At 61.4% G+C, this 20,323-nt stretch overlaps 1 protein-coding gene across 1 annotated transcript; it reads left to right on the forward strand.

Moving 5' to 3' along the window:
* The first annotated feature begins 3,792 nt into the window (after positions 1 to 3,792).
* Positions 3,793 to 13,318, forward strand: LOC105255148. Its single transcript, XM_025407884.1, has 5 exons — positions 3,793 to 5,136; positions 5,247 to 6,243; positions 6,549 to 9,535; positions 12,805 to 12,977; positions 13,096 to 13,318. The coding sequence occupies exons 1-5, from the start codon at positions 3,793 to 3,795 to the stop codon at positions 13,316 to 13,318; spliced, it is 5,724 nt and encodes a 1,907-aa protein (XP_025263669.1).
* Positions 13,319 to 20,323: the final 7,005 nt, after the last annotated feature.

A 20,323-nucleotide genomic window follows, 5' to 3' on the forward strand; every position in this document is an offset into this window, starting at 1 on the left:
GCGGGACACTCGCGGTCCTGAAGAAGTCCCAGGCTGGGGGCACTCTGTTCCAGTTAACTGGAACGGAGGGCCCCCGCCTGGCAGGGGAGCTTCTCGCGAAGATGCGAGAACTCCTGGGGGGGAGGCCGGGAGTCAGGGTCACCCGGCCCCAGAAGCGCGCGGAGTTGCGCCTTCAGGGGCTGGATGACTCTGTCACCCGGCAAGAGGTGGTTGAGGCCGTCACGGGGTTGACGGACTGCTGCGCGGAGGACCTGTCCGTGGGAGAAATCCGATTTCTCCCGGGTCGGATGGGCTCCGTGTGGCTGCGTTGCCCCGTGCCGGTCTACAACAAGGTCGTCGAGGCGGGGAGCTCTGCATCGGGTGGGGCGTGGTGGTTGTTAAACCACTCCCGGCCCGCCGGATGCGGTGCTTCCGCTGCCTCGAAGTGGGCCACGGGGCGGCCGGCTGTAAAGGGCCGGACAGGAGTGGCCGCTGCCATAGGTGCGGCGACCGCTCCCACCAGTCGCGGCTGTGCCCGGCGGGGACGCCCAAGTGTCCGCTGTGCGCGGACGTTGGGTTACCCGACGGTCACTCGCTGGGGGCGGCCACTTGCGTGCCTAGCGCAAGGGTCGCCCACCGGCGTAAAGCCGCGTTGGCCAAAAAGGCCACCGAGAAGGGGAAGGGCCCGGGCACGCAACCCTCGACGAGTGAGGGTGCGGCCCCGGCCGCTTCCGGCGGAGGGAGTAAGGGGGGCCCGCGTAGGGCTGAACCCCCCGAAACCTCCGCCCCAGCAGGGCCCGCGGGGCGGAGAGGGTGACCCGTTCGAAAGCGAACAAGGGTCCCTCCTCCGCTGCCTCGGAAAAGGGCTCCACCGATGGCGGGGAGGGTCGTTCGGCCGGGTCCTCTAAGAAGAGGACTATGGCCGACCGATCCTTCGCCGCCCAACGGGAAAAGGAGAAGGCGAGGGCTGTGCTGGGTGGGGAGGACCCTCACAAGGAGAGTTCTCCCACACCCCCCCCGCCAGAGATGAAGAGGAAGAAGGACTACGCGGACCGATTCAAAAACTGAATCGCTCCGCGTACTCCTTCCTGAGAGGAGGGCAGGGCCGGACCCCTGCGGAGAGGGGCCCTTAATTGGGCCGGGCCGCCCGGTCCCCGTTTGGGATGCTGCCGCGTGTACGCGGGGACTGGGCATTGCAGCAAGGGCGGCTGCACGACGGGGTTTTTAGTGGGTATACCCGGCATTGCACACCGAGGGAGAGGACTAGCCTCTCCTGAGGGCCGGGGAGTCCCACAGTACCCCCCAATGCGCCGGAGCATTGGGGGGTCTGCGTAATGCATTTTCCCCGTCGTAAAAAAAAAAAAAAAAAAAAAAAAAAAAAGGTTAGGTTAGGTTAGGTTAGGTTAGGTTAGGTTAGGTTAGGTTAGGTTAGGTTAGGTTAGGTTAGGTTAGGTTAGGTTAGGTTCTCCCCCGATTGGGCACCACCTTGACGTGGTGGGGGAGCTTAAGTCGGTCCCGGTCCCCTGGGGCGGTTCAGTTAGCCATTGGCTGCTGTTCCGGCCTGGGGGGGCGGGATCGGTGAACTAAGAGTGCCCATTGCGCGCGCAGCAGACCCCGAATTTATTCGGGGTCTTGCTTTGAGGAGAGCGCGCGCGGGAAGGGAGCGTGCAAGCGCTCACGCGGCTTCGGCTGCGAGGTGAAGGCGTGCGACGGACTTGTCCGTTTACGCGCGTAAAAGGAGGAGCGACGATCGCTCACGAGGCTCCGCGGCTTTGGCCGCGTTAAGAGGATGCGCGACGGACTTGCCCGGTCACAGAGTGCACGTGCACGGAGAGTGCGCCAACGCTCGAAGATCCGAGCGTTGGTCGCCGGAGTGAGGGCGAGTCCCTCCGCCGCCTGCTGTTGTTGGCGGTGTGTGGCGGGCCGGGGGCCGGTGTCTTCGGGGGTCTGGCGATTGGTCGCTACGGGCGGCGATTCCCCGGTAGTAGTCCAGCCTTGGGCTTCGGGATTAGCGGGGGTTGCCGGTACGCTCCGGCGTCCGGGAGGTCGCCTTCCCCCGCCCCCGTCGTCCCTTGGCGAGTCCCGGGTGATGCGGTTGGGGTGCGTGCTTCCGTAGCCGCCCCGTAAATCCTTCCACCTTGGGGCGCCCCAGGACGAACCCGGGGATTATGTTGAGGACGTCGTCTGGCCATGGGTCCCCCCCGGGGCATCGGGCCCGGGTTTGCCGCGCTCCGTCTGCGGCGGTGGGCGGCGGGGGGGTTTGCCCTCTGGGCGTGGGGGGTGTTTATCGGGGGGGGACTTGTCCTCCCCCCTTGCTCGCTCTGCCACAGGGCAGCGGGGTCCCGGGTGGAAACCGGGGCCCGAGTGCTGCTCACGTGTGTTGAGGGTGGCAGGGTTAAGTTACTCGCCTGTCACCCGTTGGGGCATACAACGCCCCAACACGGAGGGGACCTCTCTTTCACGAGAGAGGGGTCACCGCGTGCCTGGGGGGGGTCGCGGCTGCATGCGCAGCGTTCTCGTGGCCCTCCCCCTGTGCGCTGAAGGAGACAACCAAGGGGTTTAGCGGGTAGTCGGATTTATCCGGAGTCCCGCATACCCCCCGCCATTCCACTTGCGGGGGGATGCGTAATGCATTTCCCTTGTAAAAAATTAGGTTAGGTTAGGTTAGGTTCTCCTCCGTGGTGTGCCACCTTGTCGTGGTGGAGGAGCTCCCCTCTTCCTTCGGGTTGAGGGGTCTAAGAGCACACCATTGCACTTCCTCGTGGTGTTCGCTGTAGGCGGCGGCTTCGGATGAAAACGAAAACGAAAGCGGCCCTCGGGCCGTGAGTAGCGAGTATGTGAGTAATCCGAAGTCGTCGTGGGCGGACATCACGAGAAGGGGGGTTGCGCTCCCTCCGGGCACCTTGGCCTGATGCGCATAGGGGTTGGCGGCCCTGACTTCAATCGCCCGGCTGCACGGAGCCGTTAGGGGAGGATTTCTATCCTCCCTCCGTGCACTTTGCGGGTGCTCCCGTATGGGGATTGATGAGGAAGCTACGTGGCGGGTGCTCCTGCCACGTAGTGACCTCGGGAGGGAAGGGGTGAAGGGGGACCTTGTGTCTGGGGGTGACGCCCTTTTCAGGGCGTGCACTCTGGCATGGGGTCTCCCGGATCCCCAGTTAGGGACGGAGGAGGCCGGCAGAGCCACTCGAACTTATTTCGAGCTCGGGTCTGCCGGCTTGGCCACTGGAGCCACTCGGACTTATTCCGAGCTCGGGTCCAGTGGCGGAGGCACGGTCCGCTGACATACCTCTTCGGGGGTGTGGAGGCGGTCCGGTCACCGGGGCCGCTCGGACTTATTCCGAGGCGGGGCCCGGTGACGAGAGTAGAGTCCGGCGACCGTCGCGACTGCTTCCCTTCCGAAGCGGCGGTCAACGGACAGGCGGCGCCCTGTGTTTAAACCGCTTTGCGGCACAGGAGCGCGGGCGCGCCGGTCGCCACGGCGGGTAAGACTGGGCCGGGGAGCAGCGACCCAGTCCCAACCGTCCGTGGGGCCCTCCTGGGATAACCAAGCTTGGCAAGCTGTAGCGCGGTGCCCGTATTGTCGGAGGTACGGGAGCCCCGAAAGCCCACCCTTTACGGGGTGGGTGTGTAGGGGCCCGGAGCCCAGCGGGGGAGTTGAGTCTCTCCTCCCCCCCGAGGCATAGTCCACCCCCCGGGGGAACTTGGGGCCCCCCGTCGTGAGTGTGCCGGTCATGTTTCGGGCACTCGCGGCGGGGGTGAGGGTATACCCTGTGTGGACGGAGCCGCGCTGCACCCGGGAGAAAAACAAAAATGAGTTCTTCTAAAAATAAAAATCTAGACGAGGGGGGAGAGCCACGTCTTGTGGAAACGCAGGATCGTGAGCCAGGAGATCCAGAGATCTCGCTGCTGAGGTTGGGGATTAAATCCCCAACGGCCTCGCGCACCAGCAGCATACGCAGCACGCGTAGTACCACCCGGAGCCGACGAACAGCCCCGGGGATCCGGAGTGACTCCGAATACGACTCGGTGGACGAGTCGCTAGATCGGAGCCGGAAGACAAGGTCGGGAGAAGAGGGGGAGTTTCGCTCCCCCGACCCCCCCGTCAGGGATAGGCCAGGCCCTGCCTCCAGCAAGGCCCGGAAACGAAGAGGCAGCGGAGCGTCGGCGGCGTCTGAGGAGGCCGCAATGGAGGTCGACGATCCCGAGGGCGCTTCGCAATATAAGCGCCCGAGGGAAAGCGACGATTCCGACGCTTCAATTGCTTCGGGCGACTCAGTCCTCTCCGCTGGAAGGCTGGAACGTCGGAAGCGTGGCAGGCCTGCTACTACAGGCGAATTTGTGGGCCTGGCTAAGGCCAAAGCCGAGAAACTCCGTCTCGACCAGGAGGAGCTTAACCTTCTGGCGGAGAGAGAGCTCGCGGAGGATTGGACCGAGCCATCAATTACTCGGTCCCGTAAAATCCTCCTGGGAGCAGAGGTGGCATCCGACGACGGTTCTAAAAAGATCCTTGAACCGTCGTGCCTCTCTGCAGCTGACCTGGAGCTGCAGTTACGAGGCACAATCGATGCCATCACTAAGGTCGCCTCCTTCAAGAAGGGGTACAAAGGTACCTCTATTAGAATCTTGAAGGAGGCGGCCAAAGTGGTGGGTGCGGCTGGCAAAGAACTGGCCAGTCGCACTCAAAGTGACGAGAGCCGCCTCTTGAGAGAGGCCAATAACCGGTTAACCGGAGAAATGGCCGATCTCAAGAGGGAGCTCAAAGAACTGCGGGAGAGGGTGGCTAACATGGCGGGTGCAAAGGTTCCCGCGCCACCCTCGCCTCCAACACCGGGCCCCAGTTTTATTGCGGCCGATGCCCTCCCGCTACCTCAGCGCGAAAAGCGCCGTAGCCGGGAGGGAAACGCGGGCTCCCCTCCCTCCTCCCCTGTCCTGGATCAGTCCAAGAGAAGGAGGAGGGATGAGGGCAAGGAAGACCCGCTCGAGAAGGCCCCGGAGATCCTCGGTCTCCCGGGGGGGGAGGCGCTTATAAACGCCATCACGAGCCGCGTCGCGTCCTTCGTGAACGCGAGGCTCGAGGCGTTCGAGCAACGTCTCCCCCCTGAGAGGATTAGGCCTCCTCTGCAGGCTGACAAGGCGCCCGCGGCGGCCAGCAAAGCGAAAACTTTCGCACAAGCGGCCGCCGCGGCCCCCAAAGGGGGCAAAGGGAAAAATGGCGGGGGAAAGGGGACGACTGTCTCTGCCCCCCGCCACCTTCCCCTGCAAAGAAAGGGGGGAAGTCCAACGCCGGGGGGAAACCTGAAAAGGCCCCCCCGACGAAGGACAAGGCCAAGGCCGCTGAGTCGCGAAAGACGGCTGACGAGTCCGAATGGACCGAGGTCAGTCGCAGAGGCGACAAGGCGGCCAAAGCCAAGGGAGGGGCTAAGGCTCCTGCCTCAGCCACTACCCCTAAGAGGGGTCCCCCTTCTAAGAAGGGGAAGAGTAAGGGGGGGAAACCCCCGGTAAAGGGTGCTGGCGGGAAAGGTTCTCCTTCTTCGAGGACCCAACCCGCCAAACCCCGAAAGATTCGCCCCCCTAAGATGGCAGCCGTGCTGTTAAGCGCGGACCCATCGAAGGGGGGTGATAAGCCTGTGGCGTTAGGGGAGGCGATTGCCGGTGTTCGTGCCAGCATTAAGCTGGACGAGTTTGGCATCGCCTCCCTCAGGCCTAAAAAGGCTGCGGGCGGGGGCCTATTATTTGAGGTCCCCGGCGAGGGAAGTGGCCAGAAGGCCGATAAATTGGCAGAAGCGCTTCGGCTTCTGCTGGAGCCAAAGGGGGTGAGGGTCACCCGCCCGGTCAAACTCGCAGAACTGCGGGTGGCCGGGTTGGATGACTCGATCACCCCCGATGAGGTGCGACAAGCGATTGTCGCGGCCGGCGGCTGCTCCGCGGGGGAAGTTTCGGTTGGGAAGATCAACCTTTCCCCCGCGGGTAGACTCGGGTCCGTTTGGGCCCGCTGCCCAGCAGCCGCGGCAAAGAAGGTGATTGACGCGGGCCCGTTACCCATTGGATGGATAAAGGCCCGCGTCGAGGCCCTCGAACCCCGGCCCCTGCACTGCTTTAAGTGTTTGGGGGTCGGCCATTCGAGGGCCAACTGTAAATCGGAGGTTGACCGCAGCGGTCTTTGTTACCGCTGCGGTCAAAATGGCCATGTGGCCGCCGGGTGCACCGCCAAGGACCCCCACTGTCCGCTTTGTGCGGAGGGGGGCACCCGGCGAACCATAGGTACGCGGGGAGAGCGTGCGTCTCCCTGCGTACGAAGGGGAAGAAGAAGAAAGGGGGAAAGGGGGCAAAACCGGCCCCCTCCCCCCCCACAGAGGGACCCCGAAAACGGGGGGCTGCTCCGCCGACTTCGGAGCGGCCCCCCCCTTCTTCGGAGCCCCGTAAAGGCCCGGATGGAAGCCAGGAGGAGGCGATGGATACTGCCTAAATCAGTAGACACCATCGCCTCCTCCAGGCGAATATTAACCACTCCGCCAGGGCGCAGGATCTCTTGCTGCAAACCCTGGCGGAGTGGAATATTGATCTAGCGGTGGCGGCCGAGCCGTACCACGTCCCCGCAAAATCCTGTTGGATTGGCGACGTGGACGGCACGGTCGCCATTATTGGCCGTGGTGGCCCAAATGCTCTCCCCCTTACCCTACTGGGGAGGGGGAGTGGCCACGTAATGGCCACATGGGGGGAAATTGCTGTGGTGGGGGTGTATTTTTCGCCCAACCGAGACCTGACCCAATTTCGGGCATACCTGGACCAGGTGGCGGCATCCATACGCCGTCAATTGCCTGGTCCGGTATTGGTTGCGGGGGACTTCAACGCCAAGTCGGTGGATTGGGGTTCCCCCGTGACGGACGCCCGGGGTCAGGAGCTCGCGGAATGGGGGGCGGAGCTGGGCCTCATAGTTCTTAACAGAGGCTCGGCTCACACCTGCGTGCGACACAACGGGGGATCCATCGTCGATTTGACGTTTGGGTCCCCGGCGGTTGCACGTCAGGTGGTCGGCTGGAGAGTTATGGAGGGGTCGGAAACACTGTCCGATCACCGGTATATCCGGTGGGACATGTCCGACCCCTCCCTTGGGACCCGGCCGCGTCCCTCTGGGCGTAGAGGAACACCCTCACCCCCCCGCTGGGCGCTTAAGCGCCTGGCAGAGGACGCCTTGATGGCAGCCGCTTCGGCTAAGGCTCTGGAAGTTATCCCGGAGCCTGATGCCTGCGACATAAACGGGGAGGTAACTTGGTTCCGGGAGGCCATGACACAAATTTGTGACGTGGCCATGCCCCGGATCCGGGCCCTCCCTGAGAGAAGGTCGGTGTACTGGTGGTCTCCCGAGATCGCGCAATTGCGCGTGACGTGCGTGCGGGAGCGCCACCGGTACACCAGATGTCGTCGCAGGCGTCATTCGGAGGCTGAAGCGGCGTCGCTGTATGCAACCTACAGAGAGGCGAAAAAGGTGCTGCAGCGAGCCATCAAAAGGGCCAAGGATAAGGCCTGGGCAGAGCTCCTGGAGACTCTCAACGAGGATCCATGGGGGCGCCCCTACCTGATTGTCAGGAAAAAACTGCGATCGGGGGGGCCCCGGATCACGGAGAGTCTCCACCCCCAGGTCCTGGAGGACGTTGTCTCAGCCCTTTTCCCCAATAATGGGGAGGGGGCGGACACTACTCCGGGACAGTCGGTCCACACAACATCGTGGACCGACGATCTGGGGGTTACAGAGGAGGAGCTGGCTGGGGCTATTCGTAGGCTCCGGGCGAAAAATACCGCCCCGGGGCCTGATGGAATCCCTGGCCGTGCCTGGGTCTTGGCCCTTGGCGTCCTTGGGGACCGCCTGAGGAGGCTTTTTACAGCCTGCCTCAGGACGGGGCAATTTCCCCCCCGGTGGAAAGAGGCGACACTCGTCCTCCTGCATAAGGAAGGGCGCCCCGCGGAGTCGCCCTCCGCGTATCGCCCGATATGCCTATTGGACGAGGCGGGCAAACTTTTCGAGCGCGTGCTCGTTGCCCGCCTCCAACGGCATCTGTCTCGGGTGGGCCCCGATCTGGCCGACTGCCAGTACGGATTCCGAGAAGGCCGCTCAACAGTGGACGCGATTAAACGCGTGCGGGCCTTCTCGGATGAGGCTGTCTCCCGGGGTGGTGTGGCGTTGGCGGTGTCATTAGACATTGCCAACGCCTTCAATTCTCTACCCTGGGGGTGTATAGGGCGTGCGCTCGACTACCACCGAGTGCCGCCCTATATGCAGTCGGTCATTAGGGACTATTTAAGGGACAGAGCCGTGGCATATCGGGCACGGTACGGTGTACCGTTGCGGAGGGCCGTGTACTGCGGGGTTCCACAGGGGTCGGTCCTTGGCCCCATATTGTGGAACCTCGGGTACAATAGTGTACTCCGGGGAGCTCTCCTCACGGGCCTTGGTGTCGTCTGCTATGCAGACGACACCTTAGTCATGGCCCGTGGGGACACATGGGGGGACGTGTGTCGCCTCGCTCGTGTCGGGGTGGCACTGGTCGTTGGCCGCATTCGCGCCTTGGGGCTGACGGTGGCGTTGCATAAGACAGAGGCTGTTTACTTTAAACAGCCTCTGCAGCGACCACCACCTCAGCCCCATATTACCGTCGAGGGAGTCCGCATCGAGGTGCGGTCCAGTATGAAATATCTGGGCCTGCACCTCGATCGCCACTGGGATTTTCGGGAGCACTTCTCGCGCATGGCCCCCCGTATAAGGGCAGCAATAAACTCCTTCGGGGGTTTGCTGCCCAACATAGGGGGGCCTAGAGATAGGGTGCGCCGCCTTTATATGGGGGTAGTAGGATCTATGATCCTATATGGGGCCCCCGTGTGGTCCGGAAATATCGCGGCCAGCCGCAGCTGTCTTGCAATTATGCAAGGCTTGCAGCGCAGGCTGGCCGTCCGGATCACTAGGGGGTACAAAACCACCCCCACGGAGGCGGCGCTAGTGGTGTCGGGGTCGATCCCATGGGATCTGCTGGCGGGGGCGTACGCTGCTCTGTATGAGTGGCGTACTGCCCTCCGCCAGCAAGGTGTTACCCCGACACCGCGCGAGAAGGATGCTGCTCGAACCCAGTTCCGGCAGCTCGCAGTAGAGAGGTGGAAAGAGAGGCTGGCCCACGTTAGGGTCGGCCTCCGAGCTGTCGGAGCCATCCGCCCGGTCCTCGAGGACTGGGTGGATAGGCGGCCTAAGGGACTCCCCTTTAGGGCGGTGCAGGTACTCACCGGGCATGGTTGCTTCGGTGAGTACCTGCATGAGAAGGCGAGGCGCGAGCCAACGACTCGGTGTCACCACTGTACGGAGGTAAGGGACACGGCGCAGCACACCCTTCAGGATTGTCCTGCATGGGATGTGCAGCGCCGTGCCCTCTGCGTCGCGGTCGGCGACGACCTCTCGCTCCCGGCCATCATTGCTAAGATGGTCGGGAGTGAGGACGCCTGGGACGCCATGGTCTCCTTCTGCGAGCATGTTATGCTGCAGAAGGAGGCCGCGGAGAGGGAGAGGGAGGTAGATCCTTCCTCTGACCCGATCCGCCGGAGGAGGGGGGGTGCGCGGAGGAGGGCTTATGCCCTTCTAGCTTCTGCAGCGCCCCCTGCAGGGATAACTTGATCCCTGCACCTCCTCCAGAGGCGGGCCGAGAGAGATAGAATAAATATCTCCCTCGGCTAGGGGCCGTGGGGGTCTTCCGCGCTTGGAGAACGCGGAAGTTCCCCCCGCGACAACATGCCCCTTCCCAGAAGGACGGCGAGACAGGGTGACCTGGTCTCGCTGTCATACCTGTAGGGGGGTGGGGTGAATAACACCCTAACCCCGCCTTCTACAGAGGGACCCCTCCTTAAAAAAGAGGAGGGGTCGTAGCACGACTAGGGGGGGTTTGCGGCTGCATGCGAAAGCGTTCCCGCGGCCCCCCCGGTTGCGTGCGAGGTGGTCACCATGGGGTTTTAGCGGGTAGTCGGGACAGATAGTTTCTGGAGTCCCGCATAACCCCCCCCTTATACTCCTTGGGGGGGGTATGCGTCAATGCATTTCCCCATGTAAAAAAAAAAAAAAAAAAAAAAAAAAAAAAGGTTAGGTTAGGTTCTCCTCCGATCTCCTCCGATGGTGCGCCACCTTGTCGTGGTGGAGGAGCTCCCCTCTTCCTTCGGGTTGAGGGGTCTAAGAGCGCACCATTGCACTTCCTCGTGGTGTCCGCTGTAGGCGGCGGCTTCGGATGAAAACGAAAACGAAAGCGGCCCTCGGGCCGTGAGTAGCGAGTATGTGAGTAATCCGAAGTCGTCGTGGGCGGACATCACGAGAAGGGGGGTTGCGCTCCCTCCGGGCTTTATGGCCTGATGCGCATAGGGGAAGGAAAACCCTGACTCCAAACCCGGCACAATGGGGCTGTTACGGGTGGAAGAACACCCAACCCATTCTTTCTTCCTCCCATCCTAAACCTCCCATCCTTCTTCCCCGACCGATTGTCCCAAGGTCTCCACTTCTACTTTTCTTCGGGGTGGCGCCCGCTTTCAAATAGCACGGTACCCGGCTTTGGGTGCAGATGGAGCCCAGCGACTCCATAGAGATGAGGTCTGCTGCCGCGGACCAGTCTCGTTCGCTGGAAGGGGTTGGCGGCCCTGACTTCAATCGCCCGGTGGTACGGCACTGTAGGGGGAGCCTAGCTCTCCGCCCGTAACTTGTGTGGGTGCTCCCACAGGGGGGATGAGGTGGCGGATCGGTGGGTGCTCCCGCCGTGAAGCGTCCCTCAAAGGGGAAAAACGGGAACCGGCCGGGACCCTCGCCCGAGGGACTGGTGGGGTGACTTTGTCACCTGCCGGGCCAGAGGCGGGGATTATCTCGGTGGCGGTTCCTCTGTGTGTGAATGGTGTGTGCATGTGTGAGTGTGTGTGTGGGTGGAGTTCGGGTCTCTCCTCGGAGAGACGCGGAAATCCACCATCTTTTTGGCCACCGGGCAGTAGAGTCTTCGGGTCGCGGCTTGCTTTCAAGAGGGTTGGTGCCTCACCCTCCGGAAAAATCGGAGGCATACTTATGTCGAGTCTCGGGAACCGTCGAGTGGAGCGGTCCTTATGTCAGGTGAAGGGTACTGTGTTTACGGTACCTGGAGGCTGACATACCGCAAGCGAAGGGTCCGCCTTCCCCTCGCTTTAAATAAAAAATCCGGAGGCGGGGACACGGGAAGGAGCCGGCGTCGCACGTCGGCAACAGGGGGATTGCCCATCCTTGTATAAAAAATCGAAGGCAGCCGGGTGCAGTGTTGACTTCCGTCGCGAAGCACGATAGTGTTTCCCGATGGAAACAACACAGCACAACACCGTCTCCACGTGGAGGCGGAGCTTCTCTCGGATAGGAAGCCCATCTTCCGCTCTTCAAGCGGGAGGTGAGGTTGAGGGGTGGTGCATCACCCTCCGGAAAACCGGATGCACATTTAACTCGAGTCACGTGTGCCCGTATGGCGTGGTTATGTTGGGTGATGGGTTCCTGTGGAAGACCCACTTGAATCCACCGGTCAACATACCGCAAGCGGGGGTCCGCCTCCCCTCGCTTTAAATAAAAAACGCGGAGGCGGGGACACGGGTTAGGAGTCGGCGTTGCACGTCGGCGACAGGGGGCCTGCCCACCCCTGTATAAATAAACGTAGGCAGCCGGGTGCGGTGGTGTCTCGACCGAGACATTGGTATCTCGATTGGGACACTGCTGCACAAGCCGCCTCTACCGGGAGGCGGGTTTAGAAACTTCGGGTAGGATGCCCACCTTCGCGGCGAAAGCGGGAGGTGAGGCGAGGGTTGTGCATCATCCTCCGGAAATCCGGATGCACATTTACTTCGAGTCACGGGGGCTAACAGGAGTCTGCATTCCTCCTGTATAATAACGCGGATGCAGGGACACGGGAAGGGTCGATGAGGGTGAGGGGAGCATCGCAACCTCCGCTAAGGTTTCTGGCTCGCTTGGGTCCGGAGGTTTCCATTCGGATAGGGTCGGTGGGACCGGGGAACTTCGGTTCCTGGGCTCAAGCGGGTCATAGGGTTTCCATTCGGATAGGGTCGGTGGAACCCGAGGAAGCTGAGGCGGACAGATGCTCCCGAGCCTTTCATCCACAGAGTGGGGTGCGCCTTCCCCCATCTTTGAAAAACACGGAGGCGATCGGTGCTGGTTGTATCTACGATGAGATCAACTTAGCGTTTTTTGTTTTCGTTTTCGCGGTAGCTCTTTTTGTTGCGGGTAGGATGCCCACCTTCGCGGCGAAAGCGGGAGGTGAGGTGAGGGTTGTGCATCACCCTCCGGAAATCCGGATGCACATTTACTTCGAGTCACGTGGGCCAACAGGAGTCTGCATTCCTCCTGTCTAAAAACGCGGATGCAGGGACACGGGAAGGGTCGATGAGGGTGAGGGGAGCAACGAAACCTCCGCTAAGGTTTCCGGCTCGCTTGGGTCCGAAGGTTCCCATTCGGATAGGGTCGGTGGGACCGGGGAACTTCGGTTCCTGGGCTCAAGCGGGTCATAGGGTTTCCATTCGGATAGGGTCGGTGGAACCCGAGGAAGCTGAGGCGGACAGATGCTCCCGAGCCTTTCATCCACAGAGTGGGGTGCGCCTTCCCCATCTTCGAAAAACTCGAAGGCGTCCGGTGCTGGTTGATCTGCGATGAGATCAATTCAGCGTTTTTTGTTTTCGTTAATCTTAAGTAGTTTTTAAGTAGTGTTAAGTTAATTTTAAGATAGTTTTAAGTTAGTTTTAAGCTAATATTCCTTCTTTCTTTTCAGGTTTTTATTTTATTTTCAGGTTAGCTCGCGTCGGGTAGGAGATGCAGCGAGGGTTAGTGCATCACCCTCCGGAAAATTCGGATGCACGATTATTTCGAGTCACGGATGCCGTCGAGTGGCGCGGTTATGTCAAGTGACGGGTCCATTGGTCCCCGAGGCTGACATACCGCAACAGGAGTCTGCATTCCTCCTGTATAAAAAGGCGGATGCAGGGACACGGGAAGGGTCGATGAGGGTGAGGGGACCATTGTAATGGTCTGCTGGTGTCCCTTTAGTGCTTTGCTGGGTCTGTAGGTCTCCATTCGGATAGGGTCGGTGGAACCGGGGAACTTCGGTTCTTGGGCTCAGCGGGTACTTGGGTGCTCATACGGATAGGGTCGGTGGGACCCGGGAACATCAGCAGACTTGGGTGGTCCCAAGCCTTTCATCCACAAGGTGGGGTATGCCTTCCTCCAGCCGGAAAACGCGGAGGCATCTGCGGTGCCGAGGTGTATCTCCAATGTGATCACCTCGGTCAAATGGTTAGTGCCTGAACGGGCGGTGTGCCGGCCTAGCGATCGAGCGGGACCGTCGACCAAACGCCGGGGCTGGCGTCCCCCCCGAGTAGTAGTCGACGCGATACTTCTCTGCCGATTCTGCCTAGGTGAGAGGGCCCCTCCAATTAAAATGAGGGGAGCTCGGTCGAGAGGAAGGCACATCTCTCAACACAGGAGTCTACCTAGTGGGGGCCTGCCTTACCCCACTCTAAAACAAGCGAAGGCACACGCGAATCATCTGGGTCCCCCTGGGTGGCTGGACACCTGGGGGGACACCACCAGAGGTGGTCCCCCGGCAGAGGGGGAAAAAATTAGTGGGCAGGGTGGCCGGCGTGCGTGGTCCAGATGCACTTGGACCCGCAGCGTTACGGACCTTGTTTTCGGCCCTCTTTGAAGGGTGCACCTCTCCGTGGACGCCACCTTGTCGTGGTGGAGAGGCTTAAGCCGTTCCCGGTCCCCTGGGGCGATTCAGTAGCCATTGGCTGCTGTTTCGGCCTGGGGGGGCGGGGCGGTGAACTAAGAGCGTCCATTGCACTCCCTCGTGGTGTTCGCTGTAGGCGGCGGCGTTGGATGAAAACGAAAACGAAAGCGGCCTTCGGGCCGTGAGTAGCGAGTAGCGAGTAGTCCAGCGTCGCCGTGGGCGGACATCACGAGAAGAGGGGATTCCGCTCCCTTCGGGCACTTTGGCCTAATGCGGATAGGGGAAGGAAAACCCTGACTCCAAACCCGGTACAATGGGGCCGTGACGGGTGGGAGAACACCCAACCCATTCTTTCTTCCTTACCTATCCATAACCTCCTTTCCTTTTTCCTGCCCCTTGGTCCCCAGTTTCCCCCTCTACTTTCTCCGGGGTGGCGCCTGCTATCCAATAGCCAGCTTTTCTTTCTTCTTTCTTCGGGGTGGCGCCCGCTATCAAATAGCCTAGAGGAGACAACCTCGATAAAAAACAAAAAACTGGATGGATATGCCCAAAAAGAAAAGGACAACGTTACCGGCCCAGGGGACTTCGGACCCCCAGGGCCCGGCGGGTGAGGGGGGTAGCGTCCCGGCCCCTCCCCCGTCGTCATCAGACGACGGGCGATCCCCGGGGTCAGGGGTGGGCCCCGGGGCCGAACGGACGACCGCCCCCACTACGGGAAGGAAGCGCTCTTCCTTGACTCCCCAGAAAGCCATTGTGCGGCTTATGGAGAGTCTGGAAGACGTGATGGAGGGTGCCAGAGAATGGCACACGTATTACTCGTCTATTCGAGACGAGGCGGTGGAGAAAGAGGTGGATGATTGGGAAGTGCGGTTCCCGGAGGGCTTGAGCTGTCTACAGGACCAGATAGACTGGTTTGACCACGCGCTCGAACAGCTTTGCGCGGCTCAGCCCCTCGTCCGGGGTGCGCTGGAGAGGCGGGGGGGAAGGGAGGCGGAGACACAGACTTCTCCGCCCCCATCCCCTCCCCCCGAGATGGAGAGTAGAAGAGAGGTGTCTGAGGTGGGGACGGACCCGATGTGGGTCCCTCCCCTCCTCAGACGAGATGTTGGTGTGGGCACGGGCTCTGCACTCCGCTGGAGGAGTAGCAGGGGCGTGGGAACACCGCGGGAGTGGAGGGAGGTGTGCCACTGCACCCTCCCCGCAGCGGAGAACAGGGGGGCTAGCCCAGTTGCAATCAACTACGCTGCCCCCCCAACGAGTCAGCGTAGGAGAGGTCCGGTTGAGGGGACCCCCAGGAGTACGCTCAGGGGGTCTGGTCCGACCGGCCTCTCTTACGCTGACATGGTGAAGGCTCCGAGTGCCCGGGGTCTTAAGAACCAACGCTTGGTTCTGGCCCCGGGACTCGGAGATGTGAGGCTGGAGCGAAATGGTGACGGGGATCTCGTCGTGGAGATCCCCGCCACCATGGATACGGGTGGTGTGATCCCCCCGAGGGGGGTTGATTCCGGGCTGGAATCATCCCCCTCCGAGGGAGAGGGGAGATCTTCCCCTGATGTGGGGAAAGGAAGGAGAAGGCAGGGGTGGCGCCGGGCTGGTCGCCCTTCGGCAGTTTTGCCGAGTGAGTGGCCGGCCAGGTGCTACTCCTGCCTTGAAGCCGGGCACGTGGCAGCTCAGTGCCCGGTGAGTGGTGGGTGTAGCAGGGGGGTGCGCTGCTATAAATGCAGCGCACCCTCCCACAAGATAGCGGCGTGCCGTGCGGGGACTCCGAGGTGTCCGCTGTGCGCGGATCTCGGACTCCCCGCGGGGCATGTCCTGGGAGCGGAGGGTTGTAGGCCTCCGCTCCCGGGAGTGGGGGGGAGAATTGGGCGTAACGGGGGAGCCCCGCTGAGCCCGGGTGCGGGTCGGGGGCTTCCCCCGTCCAAAAAAGGAGGGAGTGGGGGCCAGAAGCGTGGCCCTCTGGACTCCCACCCGGAAGGGTGGGATCCGGGGGAAAACGTGAATGGCCCCGGTGAGGTCGGCTCCTCCTCTGTGTCGCCACGGACCTTCTGGTTCGGGCGGCCGGAGGGGGAAGCTTCGGCCATTGGGGGGGGGACGGTGGAGTCCGCTAAATAGCGGACCTCATAGTCTCCCCCCCCCAGGGGATCGTCGGGGGAGGGCTAGTAGCCTACGGGCGAATGTCCTCTTCCCGGTGACCCCCTCGGGATGGGAGGGATAACGGCGGGGGACCTTCTGTCCCCTGCTCGAACCTCGTGGTGGGCCCCCGGGCTGACTGCCGAATCCGTTTCCCTAAGGGGGGCGGAGGGAGCACCAACCCGGGGGCATGGGGCCGGGGCCCGAGTCGGGAGAACTCGGACCCCGGCCCTGTCCCCCCTGACCACCAAGGGAGGGACGCGGGTGGGCAGTGTGGCCCTGTCCACCCGCAACCGCGCACGCGCGAGAGAACGGGGGGCCAATTGAGCCCCCCCCGGGATGAGGATCGGGCGGCGGCGTCACCGAACACCTGTGACGTCGCCTCCTGATCGCCGCGGGGGAGGAATTTCGTGGGGACAGAGATGCCGAAGTATTGCAATAGCGAGTCCCGGGTCTCTGTCCCCTCCTCCTGCCGCCGGGATGGCCACCCCAGGGGTTTTAGTGGGTATACCTCCCCTTCTGGGAGGGAGTCCCACATAACCCGCGGTCCCTCCCCGGGGACTGCGGGTATCCATCAAGGATTTCCCCTGGGCAACAAAAAAAAAAAAAAAAAAAAAAGGTTCTCCTCCGATGGTGCGCCACCTTGTCGTGGTGGAGGAGCTCCCCTCTTCCTTCGGGTTGAGGGGTCTAAGAGCGCACCATTGCACTTCCTCGTGGTGTTCGTCGCGGTGGTGGCGGGTGAAAGCGAAAACGAAAGCGGCCCTCGGGCCGTGAGTAGTGAGTATGAGAGTAGCCCAAAGCCGCCGCGCGGACATCACGAGAAGGGGGGTTGCGCTCCCTCCGGGCTTTATGGCCTGATGCGCATAGGGGAAGGAAAACCCTGACTCCAAACCCGGCACAATGGGGCTTTTACGGGTGGAAGAACACCCAACCCATTCTTTCTTCCAACCCATCCTAAACCTCCCATCCTTCTTCCTCGACCGATTGTCCCAGGGTCTCAACTTCTACTTTCTTCGGGGTGGTGCCCGCTTTCAAATAGCACGGTACCCGGCTTTGGGTGCAGATGGAGCCCAGCGACTCCATAGAGATGAGGTCTGCTGCCGCGGACCAGTCTCGTTCGCTGGAAGGGGTTGGCGGCCCTGACTTCAATCGCCCAGTGGTACGGCACTGTAGGGGGAGCCTAGCTCTCCGCCCGTAACTTGTGTGGGTGCTCCCGCAGGGGGGATGAGGTGGCGGATCGGCGGGTGCTCCCGCCGTGAAGCGTCCCTCAAAGGGGAAAAACGGGAACCGGCCGGGACCCTCGCCCGAAGGACTGGTAAGGTGACTTTGTCACCTGCCGGGCCAGAGGCGGGGATTATCTCGGTGGCGGTTCCTCTGTGTGTGAATGGTGTGTGCATGTGTGAGTGTGTGTGTGTGGGTGGAGTTCGGGTCTCTCCTCGGAGAGACGCGGAAATCCACCATCTTTTTGGCCACCGGGCAGTAGAGTCTTCGGGTCGCGGCTCGCTTTCAAGAGGGTTGGTGCCTCACCCTCCGGAAAAATCGGAGGCATACTTATGTCGAGTCTCGGGAACCGTCGAGTGGAGCGGTCCTTATGTCAGGTGAAGGGTACTGTGTTTACGGTACCTGGAGGCTGACATACCGCAAGCGAAGGGTCCGCCTTCCCCTCGCTTTAAATAAAAAATCCGGAGGCGGGGACACGGGAAGGAGCCGGCGTCGCACGTCGGCAACAGGGGGATTGCCCATCCTTGTATAAAAAATCGAAGGCAGCCGGGTGCAGTGTTGACTTCCGTCGCGAAGCACGATAGTGTTTCCCGATGGAAACAACACAGCACAACACCGTCTCCACGTGGAGGCGGAGCTTCTCCCGGGTAGGAAGCCCATCTTCCGCTCTTCAAGCGGGAGATGAGGTTGAGGGTGGTGCATCACCCTCCGGAAAACCGGATGCACATTTAACTCGAGTCACGTGTGCCCGTATGGCGTGGTTATGTTGGGTGATGGGTTCCTGTGGAAGACCCACTTGAATCCACCGGTCAACATACCGCAAGCGGGGGTCCGCCTCCCCTCGCTTTAAATAAAAAACGCGGAAGCGGGGACACGGGTTAGGAGTCGGCGTTGCACGTCGGCGACAGGGGGCCTGCCCACCCCTGTATAAATAAACGTAGGCAGCCGGGTGCGGTGGTGTCTCGACCGAGACATTGGTATCTCGATTGGGACACTGCTGCACAAGCCGCCTCTACCGGGAGGCGGGTTTAGAAACTTCGGGTAGGAGGCCCACCTTCGCGGCGAAAGCGGGAGGTGAGGTGAGGGTTGTGCATCATCCTCCGGAAATCCGGATGCACATTTACTTCGAGTCACGGGGGCTAACAGGAGTCTGCATTCCTCCTGTCTAATAACGCGGATGCAGGGACACGGGAAGGGTCGATGAGGGTGAGGGGAGCATCGCAACCTCCGCTAAGGTTCCTGGCTCACTTGGGTCCTGAGGTTCCCATTCGGATAGGGTCGGTGGGACCAGGGAACTTCGGTTCCTGGGCTCAAGTGGGTCACAGGGTCTCCATTCGGATAGGGTCGGTGGAACCCGGGGGAACTGAGGCGGACAGATGCTCCCGAGCCTTTCATCCACAGAGTGGGGTGCGCCTTCCCCCATCTTTGAAAAACACGGAGGCGATCGGTGCTGGTTGTATCTACGATGAGATCAAACTTAGCGTTTTTTGTTTTCGTTTTCGCGGTAGCTCTTTTTGTTGCGGGTAGGATGCCCACCTTCGCGGCGAAAGCGGGAGGTGAGGTGAGGGTTGTGCATCATCCTCCGGAAATTCGGATGCACATTTACTTCGAGTCACGGGGGCTAACAGGAGTCTGCATTCCTCCTGTCTAATAACGCGGATGCAGGGACACGGGAAGGGTCGATGAGGGTGAGGGGAGCATCGAAACCTCCGCTAAGGTTTCTGGCTCGCTTGGGTCCGGAGGTTCCCATTCGGATAGGGTCGGTGGGACCGGGGAACTTCGGTTCCTGGGCTCAAGCGGGTCATAGGGTTTCCATTCGGATAGGGTCGGTGGAACCCGAGGAAGCTGAAGCGGACAGATGCTCCCGAGCCTTTCATCCACAGAGTGGGGTGCGCCTTCCCCATCTTTGAAAAACACGGAGGCGTCCGGTGCTGGTTGATCTGCGATGAGATCAATTCAGCGTTTTTTGTTTTCGTTAGTTTTAAGTTAGTTTAAGTTAGTGTTAAGTTAATTTTAAGTTAGTTGTAAGTTAGTTTTAAGCTAATACTCTTTTTCTCTTTTCAGGGTTTATTTTCAGGTTAGCTCGCGTCGGGTAGGAGATGCAGCGAGGGTTAGTGCATCACCCTCCGGAAAAATCGGATGCACGCTTATTTCGAGTCACGGATGCCGTCGAGTGGCGAGACATGTCAAGTGACGGGTCGCTGACCCCGAGGCTGACATATCTCAACAGGAGTCTGCATTCCTCCTGTATAAAAAGGCGGATGCAGGGACACGGGAAGGGTTGATGAGGGTGAGGGGACCATTGTAATGGTCTGCTGGTGTCCCTTTAGTGCTTTGCTGGGTCTGTAGGTCTCCATTCGGATAGGTCGGTGGAACCGGGGAACTTCGGTTCTTGGGCTCAGCGGGTACTTGGGTGCTCATACGGATAGGTCGGTGGGACCGGGAACATCCAGCAGACTTGGGTGGTCCCAAGCCTTTCATCCACAAGGTGGGGTATGCCTTCCTCCAGCCGGAAAAACGCGGAGGCATATGCCGGTGCCGAGGTGTATCTCCAATGTGATCACCTCGGTCAAATGGTTAGTGCCTGAACGGGCGGTGTGCCGGCCTAGCGATCGAGCGGGACCGTCGACCAAACGCCGGGGGAGGGGCATCGCCCCGAGTAGTAGTCGACGAGATACTTCTCTGCCGATTCTGCCTAGGTGAGTGGGCCCCTCCATTAAAATGAGGGAAGCTCGGTCGAGAGGAAGGCACATCTCTCAACACAGGAGTCTACCTAGTGGGGGCCTGCCTTACCCCACTCTAAAACACGCGAAGGCACACGCGAATCATCTGGGTCCCCCCGGGTGGCTGGACACCTGGGGGGACACCACCAGAGGGGTCCCCCGCAGAGGGGAATAAAACTAGTGGGCAGGGTGGCCGACGTGCGTGGTCTCCGAGGGACCGTAGCGATCCGGACCCTGTTTTCGGCCTCTTTGAAGGGTGCACTCCTCCGATTGCAGGCCACCTTGACGTGGTGGAGGGGCTTAGCCGCCCCCGGTCTCCGGGCCCATCGGGCCCCCCACTTCGACACCTAGGTGTGGGGGGGCCGGTGGGTCTCTCGGCCCCCACCTCGACACTTTCGTGTCGGGGGGCCGGGGACCGGGGACGTGACCAAGAGCCTGCATTGCACTTCCCTCCCCGGAAGGGAGGAAGGGGGGTTGCGCTCCTCCGGCACTCTGGCCTATGCGCAT

Source organism: Camponotus floridanus, unplaced genomic scaffold (genome assembly GCF_003227725.1).
Source record: "Camponotus floridanus strain SB8 unplaced genomic scaffold, Cflo_v7.5 scaffold191, whole genome shotgun sequence".
NCBI classification, from domain to species: domain Eukaryota; kingdom Metazoa; phylum Arthropoda; class Insecta; order Hymenoptera; family Formicidae; genus Camponotus; species Camponotus floridanus.